The sequence below is a fragment of the Mytilus edulis genome, chromosome 13, assembly GCF_963676685.1.
Source record: "Mytilus edulis chromosome 13, xbMytEdul2.2, whole genome shotgun sequence".
Classification (NCBI taxonomy): Eukaryota; Metazoa; Mollusca; class Bivalvia; order Mytilida; family Mytilidae; genus Mytilus; species Mytilus edulis.
Window position 1 is genome coordinate 41,028,711 of NC_092356.1, and position 19,712 is coordinate 41,048,422.

Consider the following 19,712-nt stretch of genomic DNA (forward strand, 5'->3'; position numbering starts at 1 on the left):
TATTTGATGAATATGATTGAAATAGAATTTTTCTTTAAATCCCCGTATGAATACAGGGGAAGTTACTCCTACTTTTAATTTGATAACTTTTTACATATTCACCCTGTGAGTGAAACAAATATTGGGAAATTGTAACCTTACTAATTGCATAAATATAAAACAACACGTTTAATAATTTATTGCGTCCGAAGCGCTTTTCTGGATTTACCTTCATCAGGAACGCTCAAAGCCAAACATTTGAAATCCGAAGATGTATAAGTACTGAAAATCGTTGAAGAGCTAAAATGCACGTTTAAAAACGGACCAAAACATTGTTAATTTTAATTTGTATAAATGTTCCTCGATCTTAAAAGTGTATTATATTGAATTAGGATTTCACGAAAACAAGTACAAAAATCTTGTTTAAACTGACATTTAGGATTTAATAATATAATTTGATATTCATAGTCGACCATGCATTCCTTTTTCAGTCAATCTAGAGTCTAAGCTTCAACCATCAATAGAAACTGGCCACCACAAAATAGTCAACAGTGCTGAAAATGGCGTTAAACATCAATCAATCTCCAAAAAGTGCGCGTTGGAACAATTGTAACGTTTAACTGGCATAGTCTTGCCTTGGTAGACACACTTCCGTGTATATGACAGTCATTCAGTGTGGTAAGATCTGCATGGTTAGTTTTACTTTTCATTATCATAAGTTTTCCCTAATGACAATTTGCTATGTTCTTGGGATCAATGAAACTGGTCGGACGTGGGTCTAATTTTTATCTCTACACCACAAACAGCCAAGAGGATTAGTCTGTGTGTGTACAGGGCAACCTCAACAATAGTAGTCACAAGGTCATTTGTCTGTCGAGTGAACGTAATTTAATTTTACTACATAATGTGTGGAACAATATGGTATTTAATTTGTTAACAGCTACACTGTTTGATTTGTTAACGTCTCCATACACACGCCAAACAAATGATATTAAAATATTGGTATGAGAAAAAAATATTGTTGCACAGCTGTTTGGGATTTTAACCCTCCTTTTTTATTATATTACTGTGTTAAATATTAATAAGTTTGTTCTTTTATTATTTCAGCGTGTTTTCCTATACATAAGGTGTGTTTATTCTTACAATTGGAAGCAGTATATCTGTGTCACCTTCAGCTTCTTTTCCAATACTAAAGTATTGTAGGTGTTTTATGTGACATAATGGTATTACCAGGGATGGGCACGATTACTGACAAATGTAATCGATTAATAATCGATTACATGGAGGTTTTTTGTGCAATCGATTAATAATCGATTACTCAGATTTTTGTATGTAATCGATTGCAATCGATTACTTTATCAAAAGTAATTACATTACTTTTCGATTACTGTCAATTACATGCCTTAAAATTAAAAAAAAAATAAAGTGAGTTAAACACAATTATGTAGCTCAACGTTTGTATAATGGAAATTTATAACTTTACCTAAAAACAGCATTTAAAACATTGTTTCCAAATTATAAGTTGACAGTTATTATCTAGATGGAATCTCTGAATTATTAAAAAAAATCTTGAAATTTTGACTCTGAACATGAATTAGAATGACTTGTCATTCCATCAATCACTTATTTATATGTTTAAGGTTTTTTTTCAAAACTTTTGCATTCATATTGAATTTAGTACGCTTTTTGGTTTTTATTCATTAAAAGCAGGTATATTTTAGCATAGTTATTTACCGTATTACATTTGTTAACGCATTCACACGCCCGCCAAACAATTGATATTAAAAATTAGAATAAAAAAAATGCCGAACTCCAAGGAAAATTTAAATAGGATGATCCATTAACAAATTGCCAAAGCAAACGCTTAAACACACCGAACGTATGGAAATCAACTGTCGCATTCCTGTCTTGATGCAGTCATTTCCTTTTGTAGAAAATGGTGGATTGAACATGGTTTTAAAGCTAGCTGAACCTCTCACTTGTATGATAGTCGCATAAAATTCCATTTTATTGACAACAATGTGTAAACAAACATACATATGTTTCAGATAAGGGTCAAGGTTGAAACATTTAAACCTTCTTCATTTGTTGGACCTCTCCGGAGTCATGAATCTGATGTCCAATAGTTGGCGTTTGTTGATGTGGTTCATAAGTGTTTCTCATTTTTTTTTATATAGATTTGTTTTTCAGTTTGAATGGATTTACACTAGTCACTTTCGGACCTGTTATAGCTTGCTGTTTGGTGTGAGCCAATGCCCCGTGTTGAAGACCGTACTTTGACTTATAATGGTTTACTTTTAAAAATTGTGACTTGGATGGAGAGTTGTCTCATTGGCACTCATACCACGTCTGCTTATACCTATATACAGATAAAATAGGTAACCATGTCAAAATAGGGGTATAGTAGCCAACATTGTGTTATAATCTTTATCACTATAAAAACGAATAAATATGTCATCAAAGAAAAACAAAATGGCATATAGACATGTAATATTTCCCCATGGTGATTATTGGTATATAAAATTTTCTTATTTTTCTTGTAAAATGAAATGTAAATTAAAAAAAAAATATTGAAAGGTCAATTCAGAAAAAATCATGATAGTGCTGTCAATGTTGCTGGAAAAACATACTTTGCTTTGGATTAAGAGCAATTCTGTAATCACCAACCCTTATCAAAGGGGGTTGACAAAATTGTATTTCATTGTTCTTTTTGATCCAGAACGTTCGAACGAGGGTTCGAATGCCGGAATTGAAATATGTCTAAGATTAAATGGTGTTGCACAGTTGTTTGGGATTTTACACTCCTTTAATTGTTCAGATCTATTCACTGTGTTAGAATTTATTTTCAAAAGTTAATTACTTCAGTTTCTTTCCCTTTTTTTAATGTGTGTTTGCTTTTATGAACACACTCTTACAATTGGAAGCAGTATAGATGTACCATCCACTCCCTTTCCACAGTTGTTTCCCCCCTGAATACCGTTACACAGAAGACTTCAAACAATTTTAGTCTTATATTTATCCTATCCATTTTTAGATATATGTGTATACGATATTAAATAGTAACTGCAGGACAGAAACGAACTATAATAAAACAATGGCCATTTTCCTGACTTGGTACAGGACATTTTAAGAAAAAAAATGGGTTGATAGTTATCAAATGTACCAGGATTATAATTTAGTACGCCAGACGCGCGTTTCGTCTACATAAGACTCATCAGTGACGCTCATATCAAAATATTTATAAAGCCAAACAATTACAAAGTTGAAGAGCATTGATGATCCAAAATTCCAAAAAGTTGTGCCAAATACGGCTAAGGAAATCTATGCCTGGAATAAGAAAATCCTTAGTTTTTCGAAAAATTTAAACTTTTGTTAACAGGAAATTTATCCCAAAAAAATGACCACATTATTGAACCTGGTTTTGCAGCTAGCCAAACCTCCTGCTTTTATTGCAATGTTAAATATAATTAAAGTGACAACATTACACGACAGAACTACAATAAAAATAAATGATTGAACATATAGGACAGAGAAACACACAAATAATAGCTATCAAAAGGTACCAGGTTTATAATTCAATACACCATAATTTAATCATGTATGATTTAACACAGTTTAAAATTAAAGGATTGACCAAATGACCAATATCCATTTAAATCAGTTCACATTTAAACTCTTAATCCCTATAACTGTTATATTGTTATTATTAGAGAAATTAGTTTAAGACACTTTAACAAAATGGCAATTTATTTTTGGTAAACATTATGAAGTATGGCTTCGTTAAAAGTTGAGGATAAAGATGTTATGATATTGAGAGCAGGATACATTTATCGTCAAAGTAAGTGACTTATTTTCACCTAGTCAGGGTTTCCAAGCATAAGACTTCCCTAAGTGTACAGTGGGTTACCAAGTCATTGTATATTATTAATAGTATAAGGCACATAACGACCATGCAGTGGACGAAGAAACTCGATGGCACTATCACAGTTTTCTTGTACACATTTTCTTGGTCAAGGTTTTTGATGGATTTTTTTATATTGACAACCGCCAAAGAACGGGAATTACCCAATGACACGCAGTGCAGATATTTCTTTGATAAAGTTTTTTTCAAATGAAAAGCCGGTGACTTAGACCATTTTTTTTATGAAACTCTTTGATAATATATATATATGTTTCTCTGGTGCTATTTTTGTTTCCCTGAATCCTCGAAGGAAACTTTTATATTCATCACAATTTCTGAACTACTTTGCCATTCGGTTTGCAACTAATTGGTAAAAAGAAAATATAAAACGTGATGTTTTCAATTTTTTACATCACTGGGTCGATACCTCTGCTGGTGGACTATCAGTCCCCGAGGGTATCATCAGCTCAGTAGTCAGTATTTCGGTACTAACATGATATAACAAACTTTACTAAAACTGTCCGTTTATAAATTTTGAAAATATTATGAAACTAAGGTTTCAACTCCCTCAGGCAAAGTTGGCTTTAGATGAATTTGGCTATTCATTTTAGGTATATTTTGACATATAGCTCTTCAACGGTTTCGGTACTAATACATCTTATGATTTCAAATGTTTGGCTTTGAGCGTTCCTGATGTAGGTAAATTCAGAAAAGCCCTTCGGACGAAAGACATTATTAAACGTGTTACTTTCAATTTTTTGATAGTGACTTGGATCAAGTTTACCTTGTCAAAGAAAAGTTAATCAGAATAAAAATATAGGAAGATGTGAACCAAGTTGCTTTTAATAGTGAGTCACAGTGACAACCGGGCTTTGTGAATACAATTAGATATGAGGTCTACGACTGAGTTCTAATCTCTCATGATTCTTATTTACAGCTGTTTTCTTTTTTGGGTAATGCCTGCTTACTATTTGAAAGATATACGTAATATTGCCTTTTTTTCCTTTGTTGACATCTTTGTTTTTTTCTATAGTAGTTAAGTTTATACCCAAATGTTGACTACTGTACCCCTATTTGCTACATTTCTACCTATTATGACTGTTTGTTTTGTTCCAACATCGTTGTCAATATATTTGAAATTTAACCGACTGTAATACAAGTGAGAGGTTTAGCTAGCAGGTTTAATCCACCATAATCTGCAAAAGAAAATTCCTTGTCAAGTCAGAAATATGACAGTTGTTATCCTTTCGTTTGATGTGTTTGAGCACTTGATTTTGTCATTTCATTGAGGACTTTCTTTTTTTGAATTTAACTCGGAGTTCGTTTTTGTTTGTTTGATGAATATAAAAGTTTCCTTTAAGGATTCAGGGAAACAAAAATAGCACCAGCGACACACATATATATATATATATATATATTATGGGTTCGAATCCCGGCGAGGGATATATATATATACAACTCGTCTAAACATCAACCCAACAATATATATATATATACAACTCGTCTAAACATCAACCCAACAATGTTAGATCTGTAAATTTGCTTTCGCAAATTTTTGGTTCTTCCCTCGCCGGGATTCGAACCCAAGCTACTGTGATATCGTGACACAAAATCGCCTGCATTGCAGCCGTCCCGCTAGACCACACGACCACCTGGGCTCTCAAAAAAAGAGCTTTCGCTGGCCATGTGTTACCTTTCCACGTCAGTTTTAATCTAGTGGCGTACTACAGTACATGATATATAAGGCATGAAGATGATATTGTTACAGATCAGCTAAATTATCTATAGTAAAAGAGGGACGAAAGATACCAAAGGGACAGTCAAACTCATAAATCTAAAACAAACTGACAACGCCATGGCTAAAAATAAAAAATACAAACAGAAAAACAATAGTACACACGACACAACATAGAAAACTAAAGAATAAACAACACGAACCCCACCAAAAACTAGGGGTGATCTCAGGTGCTCCGGAAGGGTAAGCAGATCCTGCTCCACATGTGGCACCCGTCGTGTTGCTTAAGTGATTACAAATCCGGTAAATAGTCTAATTCGGTAGGTCATATTCATGAAAGGGAAGGGGATTGTAGTTACGACGTAAGGAACATATCCGATATCATTTGTGAAACGGTTATTCCATAACGGTCAACCAACTCGTGATGGCGTCCGTAAAATTTACGAAGGGATGATTTCAACTTCACCATTTCAACATTAGTAAAGGATCCTACAAATTAATGTAAGATACAGTCACAGAAAATAATTATATTCATAAGTACGTCTGAGTCAGTGACAACCCTACAACAGATGTATCCATCGGATCGCCATCAATGATGGTGATACATGGCTGTGTACATAATGTATATACAACTCGTCTAAACATCAACCCAACAATGTTAGATCTGTAAATTTGCTTTCGCAAATTTTTGGTTCTTCCCTCGCCGGGATTCGAACCCATGCTACTGTGATATCGTGACACCAAATCGCCTGCACTGCAAAAAAGAATTTTGTTTAATTAAATGTTTTGATAAAAAGATGTTGGGTTTAAAGAATTTTATACCCTTTTTGTGAAATAGAATCAATTTGATGCACTGAAAATATTTGAGTTTTTTTCCCCCGGAAAATCTTTTGCAAGGTCCAGCAGCCGTTATCGCTATTCTAAAAATATGGATTTAAAGTTTCAGAGCTGGAGAAAAATAAAAAAAATTACCAGTCAGAATCAATAATTGTATTCGGTTGCCATGTTTTCGTCTAAAACAAAACAAATCCCCCGTCTTCAGCAAGAGTGATTATCGACCATTATTTTTATAAGTACATAATTTGAAAACAATTGTTTCTATTTTATTTTATTTTTTGCTTGTAAAAAAATAAAAATAAGTAATCGGTAAATAAATGTACAACTTACATATTTTTTTTCAAACATAGAAAAAATGAAAAAATTACATAACGATTTTCATGGAATATCATTTTGAAAAAAAACATTCGTCCTTCTTCAAAAATAAACTTTAATACTGGTAAATAAATTTGTTTACCTTGTCGTTACCGGTTTCGGTTTCATTAATTATACATTTGTAGCTGTATTCACAGAAAAAAGATGTTCATAGTTTACCGCATCACAGCAGATGATAGCAGCACTTGGCTCACATAAGCTTTAGGGGGGATATTATATGCGAAACTTTCCGAAGGTCAGTTGCCTTATTTGAGTTTTCAAGAAATAAAACGACATAGCGATTTGTTTATTTTAAAACTATTAAAGGGGCACTAGCTACGAGATGTATTAAAATCTAAAGTATGATTTTTTTTTGTTCAATCAATGATAAAAGTGATATAGTGAAATAATAATTAGCTTTTAGCAGCCAAAATGGTTCAATTTTGTCAAATTAAGCTGAGTAATATTGAGAATGAATTATTCACTTGCAAGTGAATAAGTCGACCTCACTAAATCCATATTCATGTGAACTTCAATTTAACCCCTTAACTAGAGATGGACAACGCATGCTTTGTACGTGTACTGTTTATTTAAAGGAAAGGAATGTCAACATTGAAAGTGAAACACAGGTAAATCATTTGATGACTGATTTGATCCACTAAAAATCTTTCTTCTACATGTAAAAACGACGAGAAACATACATTTTTAATCTATAATATGAAATTAAACAGACCTATAAAAATTCCAACAGCACGTGTCAGCTTAATCTATTTATAACTAATCATTAGTATATTTATGTTTACATCGCTTAATTATATGGTCATCTGAGGTCAACTCGATATTTAATTAGATGGAGTCTAGACTAAAATACACACGAAACGAAACTACTTGTTATTGACCCTATGCTCTGTAAACTGTTTATTTCACACTTTTAATAGTTTGGATAAATGTTTCACATTGTTATAAATAAAATATGAGAATTTGAGTCAAATCGAAGACCATGAATTTGGCAGCTAGTGCCCCTTTAACACTTGCAGTTATTTCTGTGAATTTCTATTAAAAAAATATAGTATATACTTGTTTTCAACGACGGATTCTTCACACGATGAATATAAAAGATATTCTTGAACTAGATATAAACCATATCGTACGCATACCAAGGCTTATATTTCGGCACAAACTATGGAATTTGTCAGTGTTGCAGGATAGCAACACACTTCGGTATGGGTGGATATTGGCGAGTGATACTCCGGTGGTTTAACAATATAACCTTTTTTGATGACCTTGCTCAGCACCAAATGAAACAAGTCTGACATCTTTTTTTCGACTCTAAATACACTTGGGGATAAAGTGGGCGATTCAAAAATAAGAAGTCGAAGAAATAACAGATAATATTATGACAAAGGAAAAAAGTCGCGAAGACTAACAAAAGCGCACACAAAACTATTAAAAGAAAACTAAACATGAGCATTACAGACCAGGGATGACTTTGGTATCATAAAATAAATGAGTTCTCGAGCATAGCATTATTTCGGACTCCATTAAGGTAATCTTTTCCAAGAGTCATAATTACCACAAATGGAGTTTTCAATCCACAAAAGTTTAAAGCAAATCCGGGTAATACAATTCACGTATCATCCTACACGACCGACACTCGGCTAACCGAGAGATTGGTCGGTTAATCTATATTGAGTATGTGGCTATATGGGCGATTCGTCTGTTAATCGGGTTGGTTATATGTCTGTTAAGAGTAAAACGCACAATTTAATGTTAAACACTATTTAATGCACATATTTTTGGCACATTATAAGAACCAAATCAAAAAAAGAAAAGTGTCTGACAAAATGATATCTATCATAGAATATTTTCCACCTGTAAAAACATTTCTTAGTCTGCACAGTTTTCAGTAAAACTAAAAGGCGTCGCGCAAGTATGTTTAATTTATGCTTATATGCATAGCAATTTTTTTTAATAAAAGGCGAAACAAACAATTTTAGATATCATTTAAAGGACACAAAATAGTACTTTGGTTCTAAAAAAATATTTGACATTAGTAAATATTTCATAATTGTAATATAACGTGAATAATACCACTTTTTAGTGAAAATTATGGGAATAAAGTCTGTCAATGGGTTGGACAATTGAAATTGTGTCAGTTAAGAGTTATTTAACCACGATGATAGTTTTGCTACCTTTACATTTTCCCATTGAAAAAGTTAAGAATTAGATGTTCTTGAGCAAAAAAAAAATATTGACACTGAATACGGTGCAACAGTATCCTTCTAGTAAGAGCATTTTTATTTTGACTTCCTTTGCATTTTATGGAAGGATGTGTATATGGATTGGCCGCTGGAATATGCATGCATTTATCATTAACGTTTTCAAATCAACCTTTTTTTGTGTGTGTGTTCAGAGTAGCACGTTCTCTAATCCTACTGAACGTGTCTTTCTAATACAGCACAGGGTACATATAACGTGTTTGTCACTGGACGTTAATCCTTATTCGTCAGAATCATCCAATTGATTCTTTTCTTCTATTACTTAATCATATGTTGTTTACAAATCATTCTAAAGAAGTGAATGGCAATGAGCGAATGCAGCTACATAAGGTTATCTTAACTTTTAACTCATTTTATTCCATTTCTAGTTCCTTTCTACATAAGTGCAGAGGAGAACTACACATGTAAACTTCTATAGCATTTGTCACCAATATGAGTACATCGCAATCCGTTACTGTTTCAACACTCAGGGGTTTCATGTCTGTAATCTTAAAAAAATATCATTTGCTCTCTCTTTTTTTTAGCAATGCATCAGTCTCTACTGTTCTTATCTATTATTCTATAGTCTGCGTCTCCATCCAGATTCTCGTGTATACCAAAGGGGTCCGGATCGGGGTGTTGTTTATTTCTGTGCTATTTAAATTGTTATGTTACTTTTCTTTCAATTTTATTTATCTTACTCATTATTCTTTCTCTATTCTTTATATTTTAGCATCCCAATATATTTTACTTACTGATGTTGAGTTCCATTACGACGTTTATCTCTGATTTATATACTGGTTACCAATGTAGATGACAAATTGATGGCATTCATGACTATTAAACAGAATCCACATGATATATGCGACCATTCTTGGATGAAATTAATATTACTACAATATAACACTTTTTGAAACCATTTTTATCAATTTTCATTTTCCATTGTATAAATTGTTCATTGTTCATATGTTGATCCGTATATTTTATGTTTCATTGCCCATGTGCTGTTTCCGTATATTTTAGCCGCTCGTCTTGAACCTACCCATTTGATTCGATCACACCCAATATAGCAATAAAATCATACTTTATTGTCATTCATTACTCTTAACAGACCTATTAACAGACCGGGTTTTATACATCCGACCCATTAACAGACCAGGTTTTAAATAAAGATTGATTTATGTTACGAAAATACAGATTTTCGTGTAGATTTTTCACACAATGATATCAATATGGTTAACAAACATAATGCCTGTCTTTTTTCGATGTTCAAATTATTGCACGCAAGTAAATTCAACCAACGTGTCATTTTGTGTACTTTATGTGTGTGTAAAATGTGTATAAATTTATTGATGAGTAACCCGCCTTTTCATTTTATAGATCGTACATTGAAGCTAGAAAAATAATAATTACACCACTGCATTCAGTACATTGAATTGTTTTGTTAGACATGAATAATTTTTATGTTAACAATATATTTAAAAAGTTATACAATGAAACATGCTGAACTTTCAATGATTTTCTCGATAACACCTGATTAACAGACTTTAGCCAACCCGATTAACAGACCAACCGCCGATATAGCCGCATACTCAATATAGATTAACCGACCAATCTCTCGGTTAGCTGAGTGTGGACCGTGTCCTAGCTCATCATATAATGAGTATGAGTTATGTGACTATCTCCTTGTAGTAGAAAAAAATCATTAGAGATTAAACCAATTCTTTTATTTATTTTCATTTCATTATATGACATAAGCTACGACATTGAAAGTATACACATATTCTTTTCTAGGGACATTTTTCAAGAAATGGAAACGTACTTGGTTGGTAGTGTGTTTAGGTGGTTCAGTTCGCTATTACAGAAACAGAAACGCATCACGTCCACAGAAATCTTTTGACGTTAAAAATGATTGTATCGCAATAAAAGCCGGGAAACAGGTAAAATTGCATATATACCTATATTAATGTCTTGCCGAAAGCAATATCAGAATCAGACATATATAGCTATAAGCAAAAAAGAGTTTACCACGTCAGAAATTCAGATTAAGATTGGCCTTATCTTACTATATATAACTGCCATACTCCTGAAAGTCTCTTAAATAATGGTACATTTTGGAAGTTATTAAAGTTCAAGATTAGCTATGACTTGTAACTGTATACCCAGGCCATAGATAAATTATATCATTATAACTGCATCTTAGGAATAAAGGAACATTTCGGTGAGAAGAAGAGCACAATTTAAGAAATGTCAAATCTCTGTTGAAAAAAAGTCCATCAAAGCTACACATGTATACATTGTGAAAAAATAAATAAAGCATCGTGTCATGTTAAAGTTTGTATATCTTATTTGAAATAAGTCTTTTTCTACAAAGTATAATTTGCTAGTTCGACAAACATGTGTATTTGCGTTGATCAATTATATACAAAGGACGTTAGGCACTTTTTCTTATTGATAATTAAAATCCTGCGTATGGGACTTTGTCTCTGCGTTGAAGACCTCTTGACGTGCTCTTTGTTCTGAATGCTATCTTTTTGACGACTTCCCCGTTTCCACTTTTCCATTTTATGTAAGTTATTCATAAGGAATACGCGGGTAGAGTGTAAATAATTTTATTGCTTGGAATTATTTCCTCTCGAATTCTGGAGTACACGTATTTTCAATCTTACTTTGTCCTTCTCTGTTGTTTTTCCTGGTCAAAACTTTGATGAGGCAGTTTCCTCGTTACCTCAAGGGAAGCTACGCCACTGCTTATACGTCATAATAACACTGTCTGCATATTTCGTCACATGATTTTTACATTGAAACAAGTTGTTAAAAGTAAAGGTTACTCTTTGCGAATGATTGCATAATGTCACTTTATCAATATAACCACTGTAGTCAAACACTTCATTGCGTCCGTAAATAAGAAAAATTACCAGGAACTGTATAGACATTCATTAACAGTTAAGTCGAATTGCTCCCAGAGACTGCTTTGTTGACAAACATTAGAGGATTTGTGCACCTGTATTGCACACCTGGATGTACGATCAAAATGACAACAACAACCACTCGTCTAGAATCAAAAAGGGTTTCTGACAATGTTTTTAAACAAATACTGTGTATAAGAATCGTTCTGAACAACGTTAATACTCATGCCAATTTTTTTATAAGTTATAAAGTAAAAGAACAGATGAAGAGGAATAAAAGGTGATAAAGAGTATCCACCAGTTTCATATTCCGGAATATGACTGTTATCCGAGTTGTAAAATGCATTACTATACGACGTGTTTTTATATTTTGTTCATCCACCATTCATGTATTCATTTTTGTTGTTTCTGTAATGGTTTTGGTTGGATAATCTGTTATGTCTGAATGTGTGTTGGCCAAATAATTATAAAGTTACCTGTCGATACCATCGTTGTCATATTCCCGAATATGACTGTTATACCGAGTGTGAATTTGTACGACTGTGCGACGTGTCTCGGTATTTTGTACATCCAATATTCATGTATACATTTTTGTTATTTCTGTTATGGTTTCGGTTGGATAATATAGTATGTCTTATCGTTTGTTGTCGAAATAATTATACAATTGCCTTTTAATACCATCATTGTCTTAATCCCGAATATGACTAGTATACGAGTGTGAATTTGAATGTTTATACAACTTGTCTCGATATTTTGTACATCCAATATTTATGTACATGCATACATTTTTGTTGTTTCTGTTATAGGTTTGGTCGGATAATCTGTTATGTCTTATTGTTTGTAATCCAAATAATTATAATATGGACTTTCCATAAAACTATTGTCCATGTTGTCGTGAAAATTCTTCGGACGAGTATTGTGAAAATATTTGTATAAATTTCGAAATTGCATGGTAGTTACGTAAGCCAGTCACTGTTTTTTTATAGCCTGTGGAGTTTGTCGTCGATGAAATAATTTGTTGTTGTTCTGCAGTTTGCATGTTGTGTCGACTATTATATTATTTCTTTGTGTGTTTCTCTGAGAAGAATTTCTTGCGTGAATTTGTGTTGTATTTCTGTCACGTAGTGTTGTCATTTTTTAACGTTGTCATAAAGCGGGAGGTTTGGCTATCTATTTAACCAGATTCAACCCACCATATTTTCTTAAAATGTCCTGTACCAAGTTCTGAATATGATAGTTGTTATCAAATGCATCGTTTCTATGTATGTTAGCGGTTTTGTGTTCACTTCTGTTGTTCCTCTTACAGTTGCTGTGTTTCCCTCGGTTTTAGTTTGTAACCCGACTCTGTTTTCTCTCAATCGATTTATGATCTTACACCGGTATACTACTGTTGCCTTAATCTATATCTTCTTATTCCTATATAATCATAACAGAAAATGGAATCAAAAAGCTCATATTAGCACCAAACCCATATATAACAGAAGGCCCAGACAACTTAACACGGAGAGTCTCACATATTCTTTTTTTTTAATATTATCATCATTGAAAATGGAATAGAAAAGCTAATGTTAGCACTCAACCCACATATAACAGAAGGCCCACATATAACAGAATGCCCACATATAACAGAATGCCCACATATAACAGAAGGCCAAGACAACTTAACACTCAGAGTCTCACATATTTTGTTTTGTAATATTATCATCATTGAAAATGGAATAAAAAAGCTAATGTTAGCACTAAACCCTCATATACCAGCAGGCCATGACAACTTAACACTTAAAGTTCAGAAAGTGATGGCATTACAAGTAATACCAATCAGAACAACTACATATAGAAGATCATATGAAAATAATAGCAGTTAATTGGATACAGCAATTGTGTGCCCAGTTTTTGAGAAAGGCAAACGATTCGAAGTCAACAATTATAGACATGTATCTCTAACCGGCATCTACTGCAAAATCATTGAGCATAAGTTACCAGTCACATAATTAATCATGCAGTTAAGAATAACATTATTTTAGTGGAGTTCATTGACGACATGACGAGGAACCTTGGCAACGGACAACACACAGACTACCTCATCATGCATTTCTCTAAGGCATCGGACAAAGTAAACCAAAGTCCCTTAACCCATAAACTTGATCATTATGGAATCAAAAGGGGACAAAATACAATTGCTTGGATAAAAGGGTTTTGTTTCTATTAGAATACAACACGTTTTCATAGAAAGTGAGAAATCGGTGTCCCGCGGAGATCAGTACTTGGACATAGTTTCTTCCTTTTCTACACCAAAGAAATGCCAGACACCATTGCATCAACATTTAGGCTATTTGCAGATGAAACCATCGTGTGAAGAAAAAAATGAATGATTTAGTTCCTTCCCGACAAATGTGTAGTTCTGCCAATCACACAAAAAATAAGAATAAAAATAAACGCACCAATACACAAAAACTTCATTCTCTATGGCCACAACTTAGCACATGTATCATCAGCCAACTGTCTGGGAAGCACCATCACATCTCATTTAAACAGGAGTGCTCATATACATAACATTTGTAAGAAAGGTTACAGGACAAGAAGATTCCTTGAACGAAACTTTAATATAGAAAACAGTGAGATCAAGGAAAATACATTGACCGACAGTTGGATATGCAAGTTCAGTATGGGGTACTAACCTACAAAAAAGACCAGTATAAACTGGAAATGATACAATGAAGTTCAGCAAGGTATCTAGCAAACAGATACTACAACACATCATCAATTGAATCTATTCTACAAAACTACAATGGCCAACACTAGAGAAAAGAAGAAAATAAGCTAGACTAACCCTCTTGTATAAAATATCGAGGGAGGAAGTAACAGTTGATGCTGACGAAAAACTGATTCCACCAGACCGATTACCAAGACGTACCAACGTTCACTCTTTCCAAATGCCATCTTGTAAGACCAGCATCAGTAAAGAGTCCTTTACCCAAGAACGATAAACGATTTGAACACGTTATCTGACTCTGTGACTTCTGCAGATAGTCTTGACTCGTTCAAGAGGCATTAAATGTCTCGTCCACTTTTTTATTTGCATTTAACATGTATTAGAATTAGGCACATCACCATTTCTTTTCTGTTAAAACTATTTATGACTTGTTAATTATGTAAGTGACCGGATAGTCAACCTTATGATGGTGATCATTAATTGCTAGAAGAATAACCAAAAGGAAACACAGAAATCAGTATACTGTCTTCAATAATTTTCGGGAATTGTTGATCTTCATTTTACCATATACATTTATATGCCATAGTATTTGTCTAACAACCACTAGAGAAGTAGTTTTTTTATTCGGATCAAAATATCATCTTATTTTTTTTATATATATAACACCGGCTCTGATTTACGAACAACTCTTATTTAAATATTGCAGATATAACCTTTGATATACGTCTCATAAAAATTTGATATTGTTGATATACATCTTTAATGTTTATTGCATAAAAATCCCTAATAGAGTGTAGACTCGAGAGCGCAAGCATTGCAAATTTTCACAGTACTAGAATATCCGAGGACGAATTAACAATAAGCGCCAATACACTATTCTAAGAGAGTTATCTCCTCTAGATATGTTCATTATCTGAATACTCTATTATACTGTAACCGCTTCAAATCCTACATTTCTCAGATTATCGCATAGTAACAGCGATGACGTTTACTTTTGAAGTTATTGTAGATCAAAATCATATAATAGGCGTACTATGCATTATGGGCTTTGCTCATTGTTGAAGACAGTACGGTGACCTTTAGTTGTTAATGCCTGTGTCATTTTGGTCTCTTGTGGACAGTTTTCTCATTCGCAATCATACCACATCTTCTTTTTTTATATGTATGTTCTTTTTGACGAATAAACTTTAAATTAAAGAGAAATGCAAGTTTGTAAAATGGAAGATCTTATTTCTTATTTTTTAGTGCAAAACAATGCTTCCACCTAAGGACATAGACACAGGGTGCTTAATGGAAATAGTCATGACTGGTGATAGGACACTAAAATTATGCGCAGCTGATCCTGACCAATCAAGGTTTGTTCAAAGAAGTTGTTATAAAGCTTTAAAACAGAATAAGTCAGAAGAATATAAGTTGACGTTTAATCGTTGCAACCTGTATGATACATCTTATATGATGGCGAGCGTTTGGGAAACACACGTTTTAACTATGTATAACTCTATCTTAATTGCACACATGCGAAATAGGGTTGATGAGACATTTAGATTGACACGATCTTTGGTGCATTTTATTGTAATAATGTTTTACAGATTTAACTGATGTATATACACGATCGTCACTTCACTCACTTACTAAGAATAAAATATATGTGATGCAATATTTGCCCCAAAATATATATATGCACATAATAGATACATGTTTACATGCAAAGAGATGCTTTACCTGCCGATGCAGCTGGTATCGCAGCTTATTTTGATTTCCCCAGTTTGTGTTATCTTTCATTTTACTTCATAATCGATTTATGAGATTTCAACACATGTAATCTATTGTTGCCTCTAATCTTTTCAATAAAAGGGGTGTGCTCCTTACAAACAAAAATTCAAACAGATTTACTTCTCGTTTTTTACGATCACCATAACGTATTGGTTGACCAATACAACCTGTCTGTATCGCAACTAACGAGACACTGATTTGTTCTTAAACCGATTGTGTCCTATTACGGGTTATGTCCCACTAGTATTGTACTATTTTGGGTTGAGTGTTGATTAAATGACGGGGATGCATGCATAGTGGAAGATACTTGTATCGTCGATACACCCAGTTTTGCTCTTTTGCAGATAATGCGATTTCCTCAGTTTTTGTTTGAAACTTTGAATCGACTTTTGAGATTTTAACATCGGTAAATTAAAAAGTTAAGAACAATTGACACCAATAATTACAAATAATAAGATTAAAGGTCAGTTTCGCGAAAAGGTTGGTCGAAACGATGCCATTGTCTCAACTTAATTGTTTTCGCAATCTGATAACTGTAGATACTAGTATAATCGTCTCATCTACGCTTTGTCGTTTTCCCGATTGTCATAGTCCTATTCCCGATATAGCACATTTGACTGAGTTTGGTTTTGTTTGACTTGTGATGCATGCTCAACAGGAGACAGACGCACTGGGTCTCACTTCTTTTAGAGTTAATGCTATGACCTTAGTTTTTGTTTGTTTCCGTAATTGTTATCTTCTTAATCGGTAAATGAGATTTGAACAACGTTAACCTACATTAACTTAATTAATACCAAAGGGTTGTAGATGAATAATCAGATCTTCGCGCACTTGTCTCACTCTTTCATACGAATATATACGTGATTAATTAACATATTTGCATTATGTTTTATGATTAAACAAGTGACCAATACTTGTTTGGCTAATATGAATTTATAAGTTAAACCGATTACCTACTCTCAGTGAGCATTACAACCAATAGTACTTTAGATATTGGTCTACTTGTTTTGTTTTCTAAAACATACATCCGAGCATTGTAAAATTCTGATAAAATATATTCATCATAAGTGGACTCATTGTTTATTTAAGAATGTGGCATCATGCATTTAAAAGAGCCCAGTCTGATAAGCAGCTACCTACGCCTAGACACGAAAGAAGAAATCTAAGACCAGAGGAAATCGAAGAGTTAGAGGAAAAAAGGTATTCAAAGTGTAATATAAGAAAAATTCATAACGGACTTTCCGTAATCAAATGGTAAAAAAACAAAAGCTCAAACACCTCAAAGGAATGAATAACAACTGTCATATTCCTAACTTGGTACAGGCATTTTATAATGAAGAAATATGGTAGATTAAAACTTGTTTTAAAGCTAGCTAAACCTCTTTCTTGTATGACAGTACTAGTCGCATAACATTCCATTGTATTGACAACGATGTGTGAACAAAACAAACAGACATAATAGGTAAAAATGTCAAAAATAGGGGTACAGCAGTCAACAATGTCTTATAATATTAATCACTAGTAAAGTCTTGTTTGTTCAACTTTCATATTGAGTTAAAGATAAAAATTAAAAGGTGGTCAAACAACTAAAACATATCTGACACAAGTTCCAATGCATGCCGCAAGTCAGAAACCGCGTAAGTGGTTGTCTTAATGCTGGTTTTTTTTTTTTTTTTTTTTTTTAAATATTTTGGTGATGTAACCAAATCTTTAAAGCAAATTAATATATGTACATCTGGTGTATTAGTGATTGACATATGGTTTAAACACGGGTCTGTTTTCAAGAATATTGTTAACTTCTACTCTAACATTCAGGGAGATGATTTTCCGTAGACGTATATCCTACATCTTCTGTTTTCATGTATAAAATGAACTTCGATTTCTCGAATTCCCCTAATCCATCATAATGTTATCCTCTTTAAAGCTTGTCGATGTAGATAAAATATAATGTTATAATCCAGTTTTTTAAGCACGGATGATTGACCATTATGCACAGTTCATACAAACTCTAATTTTCTATTAGCAAATTTAGAGACATAAGCATACATAAATGATTTTTTTCTCTTTTATTGCAGTTGCTGGTATTGCTGCTGTAGAAAGAACAAAATAGAAATGCTTAGAAACATAACATCTAGATAGAACACATGTCGAGTCGGGAATAGTTTTATCAGTAGAAGTTACTGAACTTTTAGTGGAACAATAGTTATGGACAAATATTTTATAGAGAAGATTGCATATTTACAACTGATTGTTGTATATATACATGTATATTGTTTTTACAATTGCTATCTACATGAACATATAATAAGCATTTCAAACTTTTACATTTTAGGGATTCCTGTGGGCTTTTTAATCACGTCTTGTCCTAGAATTATTTTCTAATTTCTATATATTAATAATGTATGTCTCCCATCAATCAGTGGTTATGCTAATCTATCATTTGGTCACCAGTTAGCGTGCATAATGAATAACATAATAACAGGATTTTTTTTACATTACTGCAAATAAAGACATACAGTGTTGTCGCTGAGTTATAGTCCAATATGCTGAGTATTTTGTTTCGGATGACCACAGCATTACTAGCCTCAGACTAATAAATGTGTACTTGTCATAATTTTCTTTCATGATGTCTGTGTTTAACAATATGCCTGATATTTGGGATTCGCAGTATTTACAAATAAGCCCTTATTTGAGATCTATTTTTGTTTAAATTTTGTATTTACCTTAATTACATGTTTGCTAAATAAACTCATCGTAGATACCAGGACTAATTTTAGTATATACGCCAGACGCGCGTTTCGTCTACAAAAGACTCATCAGTGACGCTCGAATCCAAAAAAGTTTAAAAAGCCAAATAAAGTACGAAGTTGAAGAGCACTGAGAACCAAAATTCCTAAAAGTTTTGCCAAATACAGATAAGGTAATCTATGCCTGAGGTAGAAAAGCCTTAGTATTTCAAAAAAATCAAAAATTGGTAAACAGTAAATTTATAAATATAACCATATCAATGACAATTCATGTCAGCACAAACAGTGCTGACTACTGGGCTTGTGATATCCTCGGGGAAATAAATCACCACCAGCAGTGGCATCGACCCAGTGGTTGTAAATAAACTCATCATAGATACCAGGACTAATTTTAGTATATACGCCAGACGCGCGTTTCGTCTACAAAAGACTCATCAGAATATATAAAATAGACAGAAATTACGATAAGATTTATATACAATTTGAGTATTACAAATTGTAATATT

At 33.0% G+C, this 19,712-nt stretch overlaps 1 protein-coding gene across 1 annotated transcript; it reads left to right on the forward strand.

Annotated features, from left to right (window-relative positions):
- The first annotated feature begins 3,684 nt into the window (after positions 1-3,684).
- On the forward strand, positions 3,685-19,147 carry LOC139501390 (pleckstrin homology domain-containing family B member 2-like). The gene is made up of 5 exons (XM_071290443.1): positions 3,685-3,817; positions 10,859-11,004; positions 15,932-16,041; positions 17,549-17,659; positions 18,535-19,147. The coding sequence occupies exons 1-5, from the start codon at positions 3,751-3,753 to the stop codon at positions 18,596-18,598; spliced, it is 498 nt and encodes a 165-aa protein (XP_071146544.1). The 5' UTR covers positions 3,685-3,750; the 3' UTR covers positions 18,599-19,147.
- Positions 19,148-19,712: the final 565 nt, after the last annotated feature.

What these genes read in the sequence shown, in the direction of transcription:
- LOC139501390 (XM_071290443.1), top strand. Translation starts at nt 3,751, where the DNA reads ATGGCTTCGTTAAAAGTTGAGGATAAAGATGTTATGATATTGAGAGCA. An exon ending in AGGATACATTTATCGTCAAA is followed by an intron (nt 3,818 to 10,858) that starts GTAAGTGACTTA and finishes ATTCTTTTCTAG; the next exon opens with GGACATTTTTCAAGAAATGG. An exon ending in GCTGATCCTGACCAATCAAG is followed by an intron (nt 16,042 to 17,548) that starts GTTTGTTCAAAG and finishes TGTTTATTTAAG; the next exon opens with AATGTGGCATCATGCATTTA.